This window comes from Meles meles, chromosome 15, assembly GCF_922984935.1.
Source record: "Meles meles chromosome 15, mMelMel3.1 paternal haplotype, whole genome shotgun sequence".
Classification (NCBI taxonomy): Eukaryota; Metazoa; Chordata; class Mammalia; order Carnivora; family Mustelidae; genus Meles; species Meles meles.
Window position 1 is genome coordinate 580,121 of NC_060080.1, and position 19,326 is coordinate 599,446.

A 19,326-nucleotide genomic window follows, 5' to 3' on the forward strand; every position below is an offset into this window, starting at 1 on the left:
CTCACGAGCTGGCAGACACGCATCGGGGAAGAAGGAACAGCACAGGGTCCCAACGTAACTTTCAGTCTTCCAGAGCCAGGCAGACGACGGGTGCCCTTCAACAGGGGGCGTTTCCGTACAGCTTCTGGGGAGGGGACCCACCGGGTAAAAATCCATCTGCCATACGGAGACCACACAACAGACCCAACAGAGAAAATCCTGTATGTTTTCTACTCTCACAAAAACTCCGTGAAAAAGAGTTTTCCAGAAAAGGAAGCCAGATCCGAGAGGCCACCCAGCTCCGCACGCACCAGAGTTGCACAGCCACGGAGTTGGGGGGCTTGGAACTCCCGGGTCGGGACCTGGGCCTCCACGGCTCAGGCTCCTTGAAGCACCGGGATCCCTGACTCCTGAGCTCAGGCGTTGCTGGGCCCGCGGCGAAGGGGGCGAGGAGGTTGGGGGAAGGGTGCAGCATGGCAGCCAGTCCTGCATGGTGCACCCAAGCTGTACGTGCCCTGCCCTGCCCTGGGGGTGTTTGGGGGTGTCGCTGACATGCCCTCCAAGCCCCATAAGTCTCAGAGCTGTGAGGGGGTTCTTGGGATCCATTCACCTGTTCACCTGTTCCCTGACCAGGACACGTGTCCTTCCCGGGACAAGTCTGGCCCCCGCGGATATGCAGGAGAAAGTCCTTCCCTGTCGCTGGACGTGGCCCAAGTCTGGAATGTGGGCTCTGCTGCCAGCCGCCGCTGCTCACAAGCTCTGCTGTTCTCCTCTCTCCGTAGATCATCACCATGCGGGATTATGTCCCCAAAGTCCTGGGCCCCGAGGCCTTCCAGAAGCACGTGGGCCCTTATGAGGGTTACGACCCTGCTGTGGACCCCACCGTGTCCAATGTGTTTTCCACGGCTGCCTTCCGCTTTGGCCACGCCACTGTGCACCCCCTGGTGAAGCGGCTGGACGCCCACTTCCAGGAGCCCCCGGGGCTCCCCCCGCTGCGGCTGCGGGACGCCTTCTTCAGTCCCTGGAGGCTCCTCAAGGAAGGTGCGTCTCCCTTCATGCCGGGGCTCGGCCTCCCTGCCGTGGCTGCCCTGGACCACGCCCCGACCCTGTTTATCAATGGCCCTGGGCCACCCCGTTTTCTCTCTGGGGGGTCCCTGGAGGCCAGACAGTCATGATAAAAGACCCTTGTGATCAGGGTGGGAGGGAACCGAGAGCTGGGCTTCTCCATAAAGGGTCCGTGGGGCAGGCTGGTCCTTAGAGGTGAGGGAGCAGGTGCCCCGACTGACCCCCGTCCAGCCCCACCCCTGCCCGTTAGACTCCAACTTCGCCTCCTGCAGGCATCCGCTGCGGGAAACAACACGAAAGCTTCAGGACTGCTGCGCTCCTTCTCTGGGTTCCCTTTGGACCCGAGGCACCTGCTGGTCTGTCCCCGGGAACCCAGACTGGAGCTCACCCATCACCACGGCAGAACCCAAACAGCACCCAGAAATCCTAGAATCGTGTAAAGTGAAGTCGTGACCTTACATGCGTGATCTTGAAGGGTTTTCCGTTAAGGACAAGCACAGTTCCACCAGGACTCGTGGGACGACCGCCTCTCGTCCCTGGTGTTTTCCAGGGGGTTTGGACCCCCTGGTGAGGGGCCTCCTGGCAAGACCGGCCAAGCGGCAGGAGCCGGAGCAGCTGATGAACGAGGAGCTGACAGAGAGGCTGTTTGTGCTGGGCAGCTCGGGCGGGCTGGACCTGGCGTCCATCAACCTGCAGCGGGGCCGGGACCACGGCCTGCCAGGTGCGTCCGCCCCGTTCCTCCCTGCTCCCGTCCTGCGTGGGCTGCGGGCCGGCCCCCAGAGCCTCTTCTATCGGAAGCAGTGTCTCCAATCCCCGGTCACCTTCCAGGGCTCTGGTCCGTCCATGGCGAGCCCGATCAGTGTTGCTTAGAGGACAGAGACCCGGGGGTGGGGCGGGAGCGGTTCCGAACAGGAGAGGCGGCGGTCTGGCCGGTGCGCATTGGGAAGTCAGAAGGCCCGCTGTCCCGCCCGTCTGCCCCCTCACCGCCCCCAGGCCAGCACACGCCTCTGGCTGCCTCCAGGCTGTCTCCCACCAGTGGTCCCATTGCTGGGCCACTCTGGGAGCTGGAACCTTCTTCTCGGGCCAGTCCCCACTCCTCCTCCCACTTGCTGTGCCCACTCCAACCCTAACCCTCCGTCTGTCCCAGCACTCCCCAGCGCTCCCGGAGGCCGGCCCTCACGCCCCGCCCCCGTGGCCTTTCCTCCCGGGGCCCCCGCGGCTCAGCTGTCTGGTCCGCTTTGCCAGCCCTGCAAGGCCCCTGCCGGCTGGTCCACGAGTGCAGACCTGCCGGTCGCCTGGGGCGCTCCTCCAGGTCGGGGCGCACCCGCACATGCCCCTCACGGACCCACCCGGGGATCCAGGCGCTTGGTCAGGACATGAGCTGCTCTGGCCTCCCCCTCGGTCAGGAGGTCGAATCCTGACGCCGCACAATGCCGTGCCTTCCTACTGTGTCTCAAACAAGCTCTCCAGTACGCCCCGGCCGTGGTGCTGGAAACTCTGGCACGTTCCGCTCTGCTGGGCACGAGGTAGCGGGGTGGTTTCTGCAGGCTACAATGCATGGAGGGAGTTCTGCGGCCTGCCCCGCCTGCAGACGCCGGCCGACCTGCGCACCGCCTTCGCCAACACCAGCATCGCGGGCCGGATGATGGACCTGTACGGGCACCCCGACAACATCGACGTCTGGCTGGGCGGCCTGGCCGAGACCTTCCTGCCCCGGGCGCGCACGGGTCCGCTGTTCGCGTGCCTCATTGGGAGACAGATGAAGGCCCTGAGGGACGGAGACCGGTAGGTGCCTCAGCCGGACACGTCTGCGGCCCCCAGCCACGCAGGCCCCAGCACAACTGTCGTGGGTGCTCACGCGGCCCGGCTGTCTCTGTTGGGCTGTGAGCCCGGTCTCGCGCCTGGGCAGCCATCCCGTGGTGACGCCCAGAAAGCCCCTGTGTGTGTTCTTTCACGGGTCTGCCAAGTCGGGCAGGGGGGCCGCTGACGAGGAAGGAGGCCCAGGCCCAGGGACGGCGTCCGAGCGCGGGTGGGTTTGCTGCCCTTCTGTCGGCGTAGCCTGGCCGCCGTCCCGCGAGGGCCCCCGAGGGAGTCAGGAAGTCAGACCCTCGTTCCTGGCCCGTGGGTCAGGAGGGAAGGGTCTGGGAGCACTGGGACGTGGGCGACAGCTCGGGACACGCCGTCCGACCCGAAGGGAGGCGCCCTCAGCCACGGGCTCTCCGCTCCCGCGCAGGTTCTGGTGGGAGAGCGGCGGGGTGTTCTCCGCGGCCCAGCGGCGCGAGCTGGCGAGGCACTCCCTGTCCCGGGTCATCTGTGACAACACGGGCCTCCCCAGCGTGCCTGCCGATGCCTTCCAAACCGGAAGCTTCCCGCGGGACTTCGAGGCGTGCGAGAACATTCCGGGTCTGAACCTGGACGTGTGGAGGGAGCCCCCTCCTCAAGGTGACGTGAAGCCCTTTTTACATTAGGTCGTAGCGTGTGGTCGTGTGCCACAAGGCATGCCCGAAGGGGGAGGTGAGCCCCGCAGCCGGGACCCCCGAGTGGGGGCGGACAGGTGTGTGGATGAGCACGCGGCATCGGGGCACAGCGCTTCCGCGGCCTCCGTGACGCTGTCCGCGGCCTCCGTGACGCTGTCCGCACAGACACGCCCGGTGCTGAGAAGCCGTGTGCCCACGAGGCTGCGGGAGAGACGCCCTGGCTGACAGTGGGGGGAGGCAAGAAAGCGGGGGGAGGTGAAGGAAGCGAGGGAGATGGGGAGGTGAGGGGGAGGAGGTGGTGGGTTCAAGGGGGTGAGAGGGTGGGGGCGACGAGCAGGTGAGGGAAGGGAGAGGTGAGGGGTGAGAAGGTGAGGGACGTGAGGGGTTGAGGAGGTGGGGAGGTGAAGATCAGAGAAGTAGGGGGTGAGGGGGTGAGATGAAGGGGGAGGGGTGGAGGGTAAGGAGGTGAGGGGTGAGTGGGTGAGGGGGTGAGGGGTGGGGGGGTGAGGGGTGAGGAGGTGAGGCCCTGAGGGTTAGGCAGGAGAGAGGTGGGAGCAGGAGGAAGGCACGGGCTGGGCAAGGGCGGCGCCCGGAGGGGTCGCTCAGGGCAGGGAGGGACGCGGGGGTCGGGGTCCCCCATTGCCACTGCTGCCCGTCGTGCGCAGCCTGGACGGGTCCACGGGACGTGGGGTCGCTGCGGCCGGAGGCCACGGAGACGGGGAGGCGAGCGGGAGTGAGTGCCCGGTGGGGTCTGTCGCCGTCTGGTGCAGGTGACGCATGCGGCCTCCCCGACGGCGTGGACAACGGGGACTTCGCGCTCTGCGGCGAGACCGGCCGGCGCGTGCTCGTGTTCTCCTGCCGCCACGGGTTCCAGCTGCAAGGCCGGGAGCAGGTGGCCTGTGCCCCCCGTGGCCTGCTCCGGCCGCCCGTGTGCCGAGGTCAGTGGCTCCACAGACGCCGGCTTTACTGCCCCCAGATCCGCGGTTTGCAAACGGGAAGTGGGAACGAGTGTCGTGGGGAGAAGGGGCCCGCGGGCGCCGTCCTGTTCCGCGGAGCCGCGCTGGCTCCGAACTCGGCGTCCCCAAGGCCGACACGCCCCGCAGACCTCGTGCCAGATAACGAAGCACCGAGACAGTCGCGTCCCAGCGCGGCCATCGGGGTGACGCCGGCGGGAAGGGGACGCGTTAGTGACTCACGGAAAGAGCTTCCAGAGCCGCCTTCTCCGATGAAGCCCAAGAGAACGGCTTCGGCTTGGACCGGCCCGGAGCAGGCTCATCCCGGCCGCGTCCTCATCCCTGCAGGTGTCCGAGTGTGTCCATGCGGCCGTCACAGGCACGAGTGGGCGCCTCCAGGGTCCGTCCCAGGGGCCCCGTGCCTCACTCTGCTGGTTAGAACGGTGTCGGGGGTGGGGGCCGCTCAGGTGACGGGCCTGGGTCCCCAAGTCACTCCTCCGGAGAAGCGGGCAAAGGGACGCCCCCGGGGGCCCTCTGAGCACCAAACCCTGAGGTTGGGGTTCCTGGCGAGAGAGGCTGGGACCCACAGGAAGGACCCAGGACCAGAACGGGTGACCCTGAGAGCGGCAGGAGGTGGAGGCCAGGGAAGCATGCTGGGAGCTGGACGCGCGCCCGACTTGCAGGCCCACGGCCACGGCCACGGCTGTCTGCGGCAGAGCCGGGTGTCTGCGGAGACGCGTGCGGCGGGGCGCAAGGGAGAGAGACGCGCCCACGCCGGGGCTTCCACGGAGGAGGATGATGACTGTCTGGTCACGGGCGTGGTAACAGCTGCATGACCGTCACCACACGCCCAGTTACAGACGCTTCCGCCACTCTCCCCTCAAGTGGGCCACAAGTGACCAGGTGCCAGCACGTGCCTGGCTCGTACTGACCGCTAGCCCTGAGCCTCCCGAGCCTAACGGCTGCTTCTGACGGTGACGGGGTGACGCCGGCGGACGGCTGGGGCGCAGCCCGCGCGTGGGCATGGTTCCTGGCTTCTAGGGGTTCTGGCCGCAGAGAAGCAGCTCCGGGTCCCCCGCACACCCAAGTCGGGACCTGCACGGCTACGAGACGGGTTGGGCGGGTCGGGCCTGGGAAGGCTGGCCGACCCGCTCTCGCTGGACCTCGTTCCCCGCTGGCCATGACCCGGTCCGTGACCCCGCATGCCTGGCCTGGACCGCCTCAGAGGCTTCCCCGTCTGCCTCCCGAACCCACGGCCTCTGTGACTCCGCGTCATTCCTCGGACACGGGACGGCCCAAGAGGGCTGCTGGTCGTGTCGTCCAGCACGTGCTCAGGGACCGGTTAAATCCGGCATCTGTTGACACTAAGACCTCGGTGTTTCCTGGAATTGGCCAGAAAAGAAACATTTTATCTGAAGGAAAATGGACTCGGCGAGTCACCAGGAAACAGGCCTCAGGAATCCAGGGAGGGTCCCGGGTTTCAGGCAGAAGGAGACGTGAGGGCAACGCCCCTTTCTCACCGGCTCTCTGGCCCGGGAGCCTCAGCTCCAACTTGGCAGCCTGTGCTCTCCTGAGGGCCAGGGTCAAGGGTCGCGGCGTCGCGGCCCGAGGCCTCACATGGGCTCCAAGGCTGAGCCGTCCAGTTGGAAGCGTCCGCGTGGATGCACAGACCCAGCCCTGTCCTGGCCACCCCCCTCCCACCCACCCTGTCCCACACCAGGCCACGTCCCACTGCGGGGGGGGCGGAGGTGCCTACCTCCTGGGGACGCTCTGGCCCCGTGTGGAATGAGGCGCAGCTGCCCAGTGTGCCCCGCTCGCCGTGAGCTGCCGGTGGCCCCACGGCACGACCCGCCCACGCCTGTCACCTCCGCTTACGCAGGAGCCCTTGGCACAGAACTTGAACACAGCTGTGAATGGTCACGGCGTGGCCGACTGTGTGCCGGGCTGACCTCAGCGGGCAGCCGCTGGCGGCAAGGAAGCGGGTGCTCGGGGACGGACGTGGCCCAACAGGGACACGGCTGCCAGGGGACTGGGGGTTCTCGATTCTCTTGCCCACAGAGCAGGGAGAGGACAGGTGCCTCCAGGGTGAGGGCTGCAGGGGTCCAGGGAGGACAGGGACACGGCCTGACCTCCGTGTGGTCTGCGCAGATGTCAATGAGTGTGAAGACGTGACAGCGCCTCCCTGCCACCCGTCGGCCCAGTGCAGGAACACCAAGGGTGGCTTCAGCTGTGAGTGCGCTGACCCCTACGTGCCGGCGGAGGACGGGACGGCGTGCGTGGGTAAAGCTCACTCCGCGTGCGCCCTCCGCGGGACGGGAGGGCGGGTCGGTGCATGCCTTACGGATGGCAGCAGGGTCGTCCTCCCCACGGCACTGCGCCCATCACCGTGTGTGTCCCGCCACCGACGTGCGCGGCTGGGCGTGCACGGTGCTTCCCGGCAGCTCCTGACCCCTCGCACCCGTGAGAGCTCGTCTGGGAAATGGCTTCTCCGGGTAGTCACCGGCAGAGGCAAGCCCCACGGGACCGGGCTGGCCCGGGGCTCGGGGCACGCTGGCCGCAGCCCTCCGCAGGTGGGCTCACTAACCCGCTCCCTCTCCCCAGACTCTGGGAGGCTCCCGAAGGCTTCCTGGGTCTCCATCGCCTTGGGCGCCCTGCTGGTCGGCGGCCTGGCAGGTTTCACCTGGACGGTGGTTTGCCGGTGGTAAGTCCTCCCCCCAAAGCTGGCAGAGGCCGTCTCCTCCCCTGTGGCAAGGCTGGTGTGTTCCAGAAGCCAGTGCAGACGCTCGGTGCCTAGAACCCCTGTAGCCCCAGAGCGACTTTGCACAAAGCTCAGGTTTCTGGCTCTTTCTTATGCCTCGAGCCCACACACCTCGGGGCGTCCGCGGCCTGTGGCTAGAGACTCGGGGCGGGGGCTTGGCAGGGCAGTGGGTTGCCAGGGACGCTCCCGTTAGGAGCCAAGATTGTCCCCAGGTGTCTCGGAGAGTAAAGGTCTCCCCGGGGACAAACCGGCCTATTAGCCACCCGGCCCCGGCGCAGAGTCCTGCAAATCGGGAATTGGGGCTGACGTAAAGCCGGACCTTCACGTCAGAACCGGCCACGGGGTGGGCCCTTCGGAGCGGACCCGGGCGTCTCTGCAGACGTGGGTCTGCGCCCGTCCTCCCGCTGCCTGACCAGCAGCTCCGAGGACTCGAGCTCGGAATCTTGCTCAACCTTCCCGGCGGCGTGAACTACAAGACGCCGTTGCTAGCCCCGTCTGGCCAGGGCCAGCCCACACCCCCCGCCCCTCTGCAGCTGCGACCGGATGCCACACTCAAACCCAGAGCCCGGGTGGCCAGCTGTCACCACCAGGAGGTCACCATCACGTGGTGTCCCCAACCACGGCTGGCCGCAGCCTGGCCCCTCTCCGAGCCCCTGGGAGCAGCGGCTCCGGGACAGGACGGCGTGGAAAGCCGTCACCCACATCCTTTGGACTCCAAGAGCGCCCTGCCCCCACTTCTTCGCCCGACACGTGGGTATCTGCCTGGTTAATGGTATTTAAGTGACACTTTCAACAGACTCGGGACTTCTGGCAGAACCAACGCACACCTCAGTTCAGACGCGAGTCCCTTCAACCTACCAGCTCAGGGGATCGCGCGATGGCCGCGTGTCTCACGGGCTTGTTGAGTCGTGATGTCGTTAAACTCTCCCTTCGATCATACGAGGTCTTTGTTACGAGCTGAAACACGTCCCCTGGATTCACATGTTGGAGACCCAACCTCTGGGACCCGGGCATGCGGCCGTATTTGGAAGCTGTGTCGTTGGGGAAATAACGAGTTGAGATGAGGTTGTGTCAGAGTAGGTGTCCCCGGTCCAACAGGATGGCTGTCCTCGCAGGAAGGGGGAGTAGGGACAGACGGGGACACACACAGAGCGAAGCCTGGGTGAAGACCAGGGCAGAGACCGGGGGACATGTCTACCGGCCAAGGGTCCCCAGCAAACCCCCTGAAACCTCAGAAGGAGCAGCCCTGCTGACATTATGACCTCACACGTCCACACTGCAGGAAGGGGAGAGAACAGGTTTCTGTGGCCAAGCCCGTGGGGCCATGGCACGGTGTCACTGATGCCCCAGGAATCGCATACAGCCGTGCTGGGCGTCTGCTGGTGGAAGGTGTCACCTGCCTGCGCTGGGAAGAGCAGCGACGAGACCCGGGCTCTGTCAGGTCTGGGGCCTGGCCTTGGCCACTGCACCCCTGGCCTCCCCCCAGGTTGCTTTGGCCCCGAGTGTGATTACACCGTCAGGACCGTCACCGTCTGGACCGTCGGGACCGTCACCGTCTGGACCGTCGGGACCATCCTCTTCGGGACAGCCCTACCGACTGCCGGGCCATCACACCAACTGCTGAGCAGCGTTTTCGGCGGGGCTGGTGGCAGGAAGGAGCCCGTTTTACCGCCTGGTCTTAGAAGCTCCGACACGGGCGGCAACCGAAACCCGTTGCTGGCCGCCCAGTGCACAAAGTGGTGAAAACGAGCCAGGCCACGGGCACGCACCACGGAGGGGCTGGGAGCTGCGATCCCGTGGACTGAACGTCCACGCTGTGTAAACCCAACATCGCCATGACTTAAGTTCACGTGACGTCTCCGTCAGACCTCGGTCGCCGTACCGTGATGCAAAGATGCCTCAGGCCCCACACAAGGAAAAGGGGTTCTTGTTAAGACAGACGGCCATGGGCACTTGGGAAGACAGTGTCCACTGCCCTGGAGTCTGGACTCTGGAGCCTTCATGCCCGCCCCGAAGCTCGGCTGGGTCGCTGGTCACCCGTGGCGGCGGAGAGCAGAGCCGTCGGGCCGCAGAGGCGCTCAGAGTGGCACGGAGAGGCGAACACTGACTTGCTGGCCCACGGCCTCTGTGGGGACAGACGGACAGCACCTAAGCCCTCGGGGAGGCGAGCCTGCAGTCACGCCCAGAAGTGCCCCCACGCGCCCCGCCCGGGATCCGCTCCCCCCACAGCAGAAGGCCTTTGGTCTTGAGTTTGGTCAAGAGCTTGAAGCTTCCTGGTTGTGGGTCCTCCCAGGGAGAGGGACGCTTGGGAAGGGAAGGAATTTGTCCTCTGGGATTGGAGGGGCACAGGGTGCCGTGGGAGGGGACCCGGCCCTGGTGGCCGCCCCGAGGGACTGCCCTCTGCGGAGCTCTCGGGGGACAGCCCGTGGGTGGGGCTCCCCGGCCCCTCGGCCCGCTGTGTCCACACCAGGGACTCCGCGCCCACAATCCACGAACGCCCTGGCATTGGGACACCCGCTTCCCGCCCAGCCCTTCACTGCGAGGCCATGTGGCTGCATCCGAAGCACCCTGGTGGGCTCCTGGGAGGATGGTGCACGCGCCCGGCCGCTCTCCTGGCTCCGTGGCCGACGCGCCCGCTCCCGCTCCCACGGGGCACCGACCCCACAGAGAGCGGGGTGTCTCCCGCTCATGGCCACGGGCGGAGGTGGAGGCGGGGCGAGGCCAAGCCGCACCCCTGCGTCCCCGCTGCTCCGGAGTCCCTGTCCTTCTCCCCGCAGCTCGGGCTCCCGCTCCCGCTCCCACTCCCACGGCTGCCAAGTTACGTGGTTTAGCCAAAGTCTTTCTTCTTTTCCACGCAGACGCGTCGCTGGCTCATCCCCTCTGCGTGTGGCGTTCGGTGCGCCCGGGGGTCCCGGTGCATCCTGTCCATGTCCGCTCCTCCCGTCACGTTTCCTGACTTCCCTTCTGGTGCCAGGGTCGCCCTGGGGTGCCGCTCTCGCCCTGGGAGCCCCGCTCTGGGAGGGTCTGGTGAGGGGGGGCACAGCCAGGACCAGCTCCCCGGACAGGTGCACAGCGCGCTCCCAGACGGCCCTGGCTCGGGAAATCCGCGTCCAGACGCCACGTGCGTGCAGTCGCTGGAAAACAGGACAGGGACAGCGGGCACGCGGCTGCCCCAGTTCAGTTCTCCTCCGGGGGATGGTGACTCTCCGAACCCACCCGCGCAAATCAGACATGGGAGCAGACGCGTTCGGCGGGACCGGGGCAGGGGTGTCTCTGGGCAGGGCGTTTGCGGGCTGCGGCGGGCTCCCGGCGCGGGACGGGCTGCGAGGCCTCCTGACGTCCGGCGGAGAACGGTGCGGGCCGCGCTGCACCCGGCGCTGTCTTTCAGCTCACAGCGGCCCCAGGTTCCCCCGGGTGGATCAGGAGACGCCCGGGGTCCCAGCACCGCCTCCAGCCACCATGACAGCATGACAATGCGTGTGACCGGCCCTGGGCGTTCGCTGAGTCACGGCCTCTGTCCGCAGGGCACACGCCGGCCGGGAAGCCTCGCTGGGCATCGCAGACTCGGGTGGAGGAGGAGCCCGCCAGCCGGGTCTCGGCACGCGCCGGGTCGCGAGCGTGTCACAGTCTGCTGCCGCCACTCGGGGCGCAGGGCAGGTGGGTGCAGCCTGGGTGGGCGCAGGGTCCGCATGCGTCCACGTTCCCGTTCAGACCAGGAGGCCCTCACGGAGACCCTGGTCCCCTGACCCCGCGTGGCTGCCCACACCGGTCCGGTCCCTCTGTGCACATGCTCGCGGTGCGTTCACGGCTCGAGCAAGCTGCGTCTTCCAGGAGGGTGACTTGTGACAAGTGTAACCGACTTTGTCTAGAGAGTGCAGGCGTGTTAGAACGAGTAAGCGGGCAGGAGCCGGGACGATGCTTCCTGCTTGTGCAAACCGGCTCGGAACTGACTCCATGGCAGACGCTGGCCTCCGTGTCACCCCAAGTCTCGGCCGAACACGACAGCCAGAAACGGAAAGGAAATGTTGACTTCCAGAAAGCACTTTATATATATATATATAATTTCTTTATTTGACAGAGATCACAGGTAGGCAGAGAGACAGGCAGAGAGAGAGGAGGAAGCAGGCTCCCCGCCGAACAGAGAGCCTGATGCGGGGCTCGATCCCAGGATCCTGAGATCATGACCTGAGCCGAAAGCAAAGGCTTAACCCACCAAGCCACTCAGGTGCCCCCAGAAAGCACTTTTTATAAAAAAATGGCGTCATCCCAAGTAGTGTGGAGACAACGGGTCTAGGCTGCGCGAGGCTGTTTTTACTCTGTGTGTGGCTGCAGGGCGGGCAACACTGAAGTCGGGCGAGCGCACGCCTGTCCCAGTCCCAGGTGGGCGGCCGGCCCTGGGACGCTCGGAGCTGGTGGCCCTGACCCCGAAGCGTCCCACCATAGAGCAGGACCGGCGTCCACCCCGAAGCAGGGAAAGGAAATGCCCCGGTGGAACGCACACACGAGGACCCTTCCAGCCACCCTGAGACCCTGCGTGTCCCCGGGCCCCCGAGTCACCGACTGAGACGTGGGCCCCGGGGGGTGCCCAGTCTGCCCACAGCTGAGAGCCAGTTCTCTCCCGCAGGACCCGGCCGGCGGATCCCAAATCCTTCTCTGCCAGTAGGAACCGCAGTGACGCGCGTGGAAGCGGCTGTGACAGGGCGGCCGCGGGCTGATTCCTTCTCGGGATGGGAACCCCCTTCCGCACGACAAGGGGGAGGAGGTTCACTCTGGAAACAACCTCGATCCTGGCGTTTCCTTCCTGAATAAAGTGTGCGCTGCTCCCCGAGCCAGAGTCACGTGTCCTTCATGCTCGCTTTCACGGGGGTGACAGGGTGGACGGCGGCGGCCCTGCCTGTTGTCGGACGCCAAGCAGAACGCCCTGACCCGGGTCCCTGCGGGACAACAGTTCCGTGTTTCCAAAATCACCACTGAGGCGGTTTCCCAAATCCAGGCTGACCTAGCGCCTGCTTGAGTCACGACCCGGCACCAGCGAGTAAATCCTAGGACACGTGGCCACGGGCTGTGCGCACCCGCCTGACCCGCTCCTCCCGGGGCGGCCCCCACACGCGTCCACGCGCTGACAAGCCGCTCCATCCCACCCAACATGCCGAGACGCGCCGTCTTCCTGTACTCACGTCTGTCCTCCCGGGGTCCTGCCGCTTCTCCTCCTCCTCCTGTTTCCTGCCACCCACCCCCTTCCCTGCGTCCTGCATCTCAGCCACCGCCGAGCCATGGACGCTCCACACCCGTGTCCCCTCCCCGCTGTGTCCCCTCCTGGAGGCGTCCCCCCCAGCAGTGTCCCCTACAGGCAGTCCTCCTTGCGGCAGCGTCCCTTCCTGGCTACGTCCCCCCAGGCAGCCGCAGTGAGGGAGGTTGGCTCTTCGGATCTGTGTGGCCCCGAGGGGACTGTCCCGCTTCGGACACCCGGCGCATCCCTGCTCCCCGCATGCAGGTCACAGCCCCTCTGAGGGTTTCTGGCCTCAGCGGCATCGAGGGACCGGAACCCCCCAGAGCAGCGATCGTCGTGGCCCTAGTTTTCTACACAAATGACCAAGTGGCCGGCTGGGTCCCCTGCCCAGGTGGCCTGTCCCTGCCAGCCCCGCCGGGAAATGGGAAGATGGGAGACGGGAAGCCCGCCCTGCCCCGGGACGCAGAGCGCAGTTAGCGACAGAGACAGGCTCCAGCTGGGGCTGCTCTTCCCGACGCAGCAGGAGGGAGGACGTGGCGGAGGAAACGGGAACGTCTGTGACACGGGTCCCACTGCTTGTGACCCGCCCACAGCGCTGCTTCGCACAGGAGCTGGGGACCAGATCTTACTTCTGTCAGTGTGACAGTCACAGCGACTGAATGGCCGCCAGAGGCTCCCTGGGGAAAGCCCACGGGTCCCCTCGCCGCGAGGAGCCCACGTCCCCCTCGGAGCCCGCAAACATCGCGGCGCACGTGCTCCAGGGCCTGAGGCACGAGGCACCCAGGCTCGGACTCCTGGGATTTCCGGAGGAACGGTGGGAATGGAGAGAGCCCTCAGGTCTGTCTCCCTCCGCGGCCGGTCCGACCCCCACCGGCATCAGGGCCAGGACGCAGCGTGGCGGCGAGTCCCTGCGCTGCTCTGGGAGCTGGTCTTTCGTGCCGTGGTGCCCACGTGCTTACTGTGGCCTCTTAAGCTCCTGATGACCAACCAGGGACCGGAAGGGACAGTCCGGATCGTGAGGGTCCCAGGATAATTAAGTACCGACGGGCCACGACCCCAGGAACCCCGAGCAGGACCTTCTGTGCCCCCCTGTCACTTGTAGGGAGTCTTCACTCTCGTGCAGTCGGATTGTTTGGGCTTTGCCAGCAAAGTCCGGGGACGCGCGGTCAGGACTGACGACAGGGTCGTTGTGATTGAAGCCCTTGGATGGAGCGTGCTGGGGTCCGTCCACTCCCTTCCCAGGCCCCGCGTCACTGTCCCCGGCTCGTTGCCCTTCCTCCTTGGCTGTTCCCAGGAGGGTGACCGTGCAAACCGGCGGCCTCCTTGGGATACTCAGCCTCATGCAACGTAGCCCTGGCCGTCCCCCCCAAGGTCACTTTGTGGAGCTCCTTCATTGCACAGCAGAGCAGTGGAGTCCTGGATGCGAGCTGGAAACGCTCTGCATCGCGAGGGGCTCGTTGCCCGTCCACCTGCCCGTCCACCCGAACCAGCCCGCAGCATCTCCAGCTAAGCCGGATTCCCGACGCTGCGGGAGCGGCTGGGCCATCAGACTGCACCACGCGGTGGCAGCCAGGTCCCCCTCGCTGGGCGTGCCCATCGCGTGAGCCTCACCCCGGGAGCGCCCCAGCGGGAGCCCAGGGCTGTGGGTGGGGCACGACCCCTGCTTAGACCTCTGCTTGGGGACACAGGCCGGCGCAGCGCTGGAATGTCCCGCTTTCCTTGGCCGACAGCCCCACCTGCTGGGCACAGCGAGAAACACAGCCCATCCCCCTTGCTATCTGGGACCCTGCGCGGCGCCTTCCCAGCGGGGCGGCGTGTAGGACAGGTGCAAGGCAGCCACTTCCTGGACCTGCTTTGTTGGGGGGCTAAGTGCCTGGGGAGGGACAGACTGTGGCAACCCTCACCCCGGAGGCGACCCTGGGGGACAATGACAAAAACTGTCAGAAAGGGAAATAAAGGACTTACCAAAACAGCCTGCAAAGTGTTTTCACAACAAAGTACATCTGCCCCTTCTTGCTTCAAGTTCACCTTGTAGTGGCTTCTGGCCAAGGCAGCGTGCCCTGAGCGGTGGGGTCCAGCCGCCCTGAGGACAGCGTCTACCCGCGGCCTGGGCTGGCCCCACGGAGACCACGTAGCGTAGCATGAGGCGCGAATCGGTAGGATTTCACCTGCCCAGCGGAGCAAATATGTACGACTCGGGCTTGACACCCATTTCTTTTCAAAATGTGATTCTTGGAAAGTTTTGCTTTTACTAATGTACATTTTTTATAAACTAGAGGAACGAAATCATGTCTATTGTAGACCTATTTCCAAAGGTCCGGGCAGACGAAGGGTTTGGTCTCCAGCCTCAACATGTTTGACTTTTGTTGCAGCTGCTTTTGGTGCAAAAGCAAAAGAGAAGGAAGCTACGAGGCCACCCTCCCCCAGCCGGACAGCAGAGCCTGGCGGGGCTGGAACTTCTCGGAATCTGGAAACCAAAGATCCAGGAGAGTCAGGTGCCTCCGCTCAACCTCCCCACGCCCTCCTCCCCTGCCTCCCCGCCCGGAACTCATCTCTCTAGGATACCCAGCTGGGGCTTGGGAAGGAGCCCGCCCACCTTGCCCTTGTGGACTACCTGCCCCTGGCTGAGCCCGACACCGGCCCAGGTCTCTGAAAGGAGCAGAGTGTGTTTCCCAAGTTCAGCAGCAAGCCTGGGTGACAGAGACCCACCCCAAGGAAGGTCCTCACCCCCACGAAACCTGGAATCCCCTAAGAAAGGAGTCCCCCAGCCCACGGTCGACAGGATGGCGTGTTCCACACCGGCCAGCATGCTCCGAGCTGGGCGTCCAGGACTGAGCAGGACTTCTCGGGCAGGCCAGCTCCAGCCACCGATCGCAGTAATCGGCTGACTCTTTCCATTTTTTTTTTTTTTTTAAGATTTTACTAATTTATTTGACAGAGATCACAAGTAGGCAGAGAGGCAGGCAGAGAGAGGGGGAAGCAGGCTCCCTGCTGAGCAGAGAGCCCGATGTAGGGCTCGATCCCAGGACCCTGAGCTCATGACCTGAGCCGTAGCCGAGGCTTTAACCCATTGAGCCCCCCAGGCGCCCCTACTGGACTGACTCTTGAGGCCGATGTAGTCCCAGACGTGCACACAGCTCTTCTGGAGCAAAGCCTGGTTCGGACGTTACCTCTGAGAACAGCAGCTTGCACGTCACAGGAGCGCAAGGGAAGCACGAGCTGATCAAACCTGTCGCCGTGCAAGGTACCAGGTCCCCCCACTTCTCTACCCCGCCCGGGTCTGCCGGGACATGGGACAGACTTGTCCCTAGATGTCCCTAGTGCGGACTCACCTTTTCTCCAGTCTCAGGGCTCTAGCCGGAGGCCTGAGGCACTGAGCCCTGGAGAGCTCAGCATGACCGGGTGAGGGGGCACATAGTGACCAGTGTGCCTCCTGGGCAGGACCAGACCCCTGGTCAGTGTGTGCTCTCAGTGCCGATCCCACACGTCCAACATCGCACTGGTCACCCCACCCGACCTCCAGCACTGACCACCCATGGCCGCACCCACCATGGGAACAAGGCTCCAAACCTCTGGCTGAACAACCAGACGACGTGGTCTGGGCAGAGCCTCCCAGCTCATTCCTTCCCCATCTGACCAGGGAGCAACCGGGGCACAGACTGCTGCTTCTGGCCGTGGGGCTGGAACCCGCGCTGCAGCAGCCGCACTGAGGACGCCGGCGTCGGTCGGAGACCCAGGGCGCGGCCCGTCCGGTGCGGCCGCCTGCAAGGGTGGGACCCAGCCCCGGTCCAGCGGCCCCTCCCGGTCCAGTGGGTGGACACAGCTGCGCGCGCTGGGGACCCGCGGGGACCGCCGCCGCCTCCGTGGGCAAACCAGGCGGGGACGGAGACTCACTGCACGCCGACCCTGACCTGACCTCCAGGTCCGCTGACCTCCGGGCACCCCGACCTCCGCACGCCCCTGGCACCTGGAACCCCAGGGCAGGCCCGCGGGAGGCTCCCCGTCTCTGCCGCTGCCCAGAGCTCCAGCTCCTGCTGCACCGGGTCCTCCACGCCGCGCAGCAAGTTCGCGCCCCCAGGAACTCCCGGGCCCTCCGCGGGGCCGGGGCCGGCGACCAGGAGACCAGCGCTGGCCGGGCTCTGCGCGCGAGGGACCCGCGGCCTCTGGGGGGGGGGGGCGCCGGGAGGCCACTGGGCGTGGGAAATGCGGGGTGGGGCGGGGCTGTGGAGGCCACGCCCAATGGGGGGCGTGGCTGGGATACTGGGGCGGGGCTGGGCGGGGCGGTCACTGGGCGTGGGAAATGCGGGGGGGCGGGGGCTGTGGAGGCCACGCCCAGTGGAGGGCGGGGTATGGGGAATGCGGGGGCGGGGCTGGGAGGGGCGGGGGTAGGCCACGCCCCAATGAAGGGGGAGGGGAGAGGAGAGGGAAGGGAGGGAGAGGGGATTCCCAGCCCCAGCAGCAGGCTTGTTTTGGGTCCCGGAGAGGAAGGGTGGACTCTCCGGGGCGTGCGTGTGTTCACAGGTTTGGCAGGAATTTGGGTGTGACTTGATCTGGGGTTTGCGCCCGGCGCCCCCAGAGCACGGCCCGTGTGCGAGGCTGCGGGCAGGTGCCGGCTGACCGTTCCGGAGGTGGTCCCCGCGCGGCTGTGCTAACAAGGGAAGCGACAGCACGTGGGCAGACGGGTGTCCAGGGCGGCGTGGTCGCGGGCCCTCCCCACGCCACGTGCTGCTGAGCCGGAGCAGGTCCCCCCGCGCTCCAGGCGGGACCAGAAGGTGGACTGGGCCTTGGAGTCTGAGCAGAGCCCAGCTGCAAGCCCAGATGTAAGGTCACCCACCTCTGACCCCATGAACTGGCCTCTCCCCGTGAGAGGAGGAAAAATGACCGGTTTGGGCTCCACCACGAGGCGCTGCCCAGGCCGGTGAGCAGTTCGCTCACCTCACTTCATCAGGGCCCAGGACGGCGGCCGGTCCTCTACCACGTCGGCCCGGCCGCACAGATCCAACAGGGGAGGCCGCACCTGTCGGGTCAGAGCCTGCCCAGCACCCGGCCGTCCCTGTCCTGACCGCGGGGTGGCCAGCATCCGGCTGTGAGCGGCACGCATGTGTCCTGCCAGTGAGGATGTCCCCATCGAAGGAACGGTTGCTGTCCCTCGCCCCCCCTGGGCTCTCGGCCGCCGCCCGTGGGAACAGGCAGGTGAACAGGAGGACAGGAGACCTTTGTCAGCACGACTGCCTCCTGCCCACCCGGGGCCGCCTAGGAAATGAGCACCTCCCGGGGCTTGAGGCTCAGATTGGACGCACAGGTAAGGTGGGAGGGGCCGGCGAGGCCGTCAGGACGGGCTGGGTCAGCGAGGGTCCCTGTGCCCCCACGCCGGGCCTTGTGTGATCCGTCGTCTTCCGCCTGCTCTGCCAGGGAGAGCCCCTGACGCCCCGGTCTGTCTGCAGAGCTGCCGCAGGGCGAGAGGCCGAGCTCCCACCACCGCCACCACAGGGGCTGTGACCTCCCCGGGGCTCGCATCCTCTCCTCTCCTGATCCTCCCCACAGACGAGGCGGGACGGGAGCGCGTGCTCCTCCAGCCATGGAGGCAGGGGGGCCGCGGCAAACACCACTGCAACCGCGGCAAGGGGGGCTTTGTTCTGGAGTCGGGGCCTCTGCCACTGGTGGCCCTCGGGAAGGACCCTGGCAGGAAGGTGCCGAGGCGGGTGAGGGGGGCACCCCATGCTTTCTTGCTCAGGGGCGGGTCGCTGAGTGGGGCTCCTGCTCCCACAGGGGCTTTAACGTGAGCAGGCAGGTGGGGGCGGGGCGCCCAGCACTCACCCTGGTCCTCACCGTCCCCCTGTTCACGGCAGGAGGGCGAGGTGTGGGGTTCCGCGTGCTCCCTGCTGCTGCAGAGGCCCCGCTCTCCGGGCAGGAGACGCACACAGAGTCGCGTGCCTCCCCGTTGGCGCAAGAGGAGACTGAGGCACGGGAAGACACGTGAATCCCAAACCCCCAGACCCCGCTCTCAACACCTCACCCTCCCTTCTGGAAGGTTCTGCAATCAACGCTGAGTCCTGCCCACTCCGGGGAGTGTAAGGGGAACCCAGAGTGGCCTCGAATTCACATCTGCCAAGACGGGAAGTGTGTGGTCCCCAAGGCTGGCCCCGCGGAGCCCGCTTTGCTGTGGAGGAAGAGCTCCGGGCACTTTCCTGCTGGGAACCGTTCTCCCTGGGGCCAGTCACGCCCACCGGCACGCACCACTGCTCGGAGAAGCGGGTCCTGGTCAGGGGCGGGAGCGTCCACTGGAGGAGCTGCGGGGGCCCCAGGACTGAGCGCCCTCTGGTCCCGACGCCCGGGGTTTCTCTCAGGACCCCCCTGTCCAGCACGTCCTCCTTCCCTTCCTTCCCTGGGGGTCCGGGACGGCCTGGAAGTGTCCCATCGCACCTTCTCCCGTGTGACCTCCCCCCAGGCTGTTTCTCTGTTTCCTGCAGATACTTTGTGTCTCCTCGAGGCATCGCGGGTCCGGCGTTCACGTATCTCCCTTGCTCCAGACGGTCAGTCCTCCGGCACGCGTGGTCACTCACCGGGCACTCCAGAGTCCTGTGCCCAGAGTGCGGCCGCGGTGGGCACGCCGATGTGCTGCTGGCAGAGCACAGAGTGCCTCCGCCGCTCTCCAGAGCCGCCTAGGTGTCCCCTCTGGGACGCGCCTGCTTGGTGCTGCTCTGGGCTTCGGGTGGAGCGTGGGGTACCGACCATGGGCTTCCCTCCCTCCCGCCCCTGACTCCCACCACTTCCCAGGCCTGCCGGTTGCTAACAAGCCAAAGCAGCTGGAACTGAGCCCACGCCCTGTCCCCAGGAGACACGACGTCCACCCCAGGTCCCACG

At 66.3% G+C, this 19,326-nt stretch overlaps 1 protein-coding gene across 1 annotated transcript in view; it reads left to right on the plus strand.

Annotated features, from left to right (window-relative positions):
- Positions 1-12,939, plus strand: part of TPO (thyroid peroxidase) — a 38,765-nt gene extending 25,826 nt beyond the window's left edge. Inside the window, 11 exon segments of the mRNA XM_045979941.1 lie at positions 762-1,020; positions 1,595-1,765; positions 2,592-2,829; positions 3,278-3,486; positions 4,292-4,459; positions 6,623-6,754; positions 7,076-7,175; positions 10,757-10,841; positions 10,843-10,889; positions 12,493-12,637; positions 12,727-12,939. Coding sequence (XP_045835897.1) covers positions 762-1,020; positions 1,595-1,765; positions 2,592-2,829; positions 3,278-3,486; positions 4,292-4,459; positions 6,623-6,754; positions 7,076-7,175; positions 10,757-10,841; positions 10,843-10,889; positions 12,493-12,637; positions 12,727-12,939 — 1,767 coding nt within the window.
- The last annotated feature ends 6,387 nt before the right edge of the window (positions 12,940-19,326 follow it).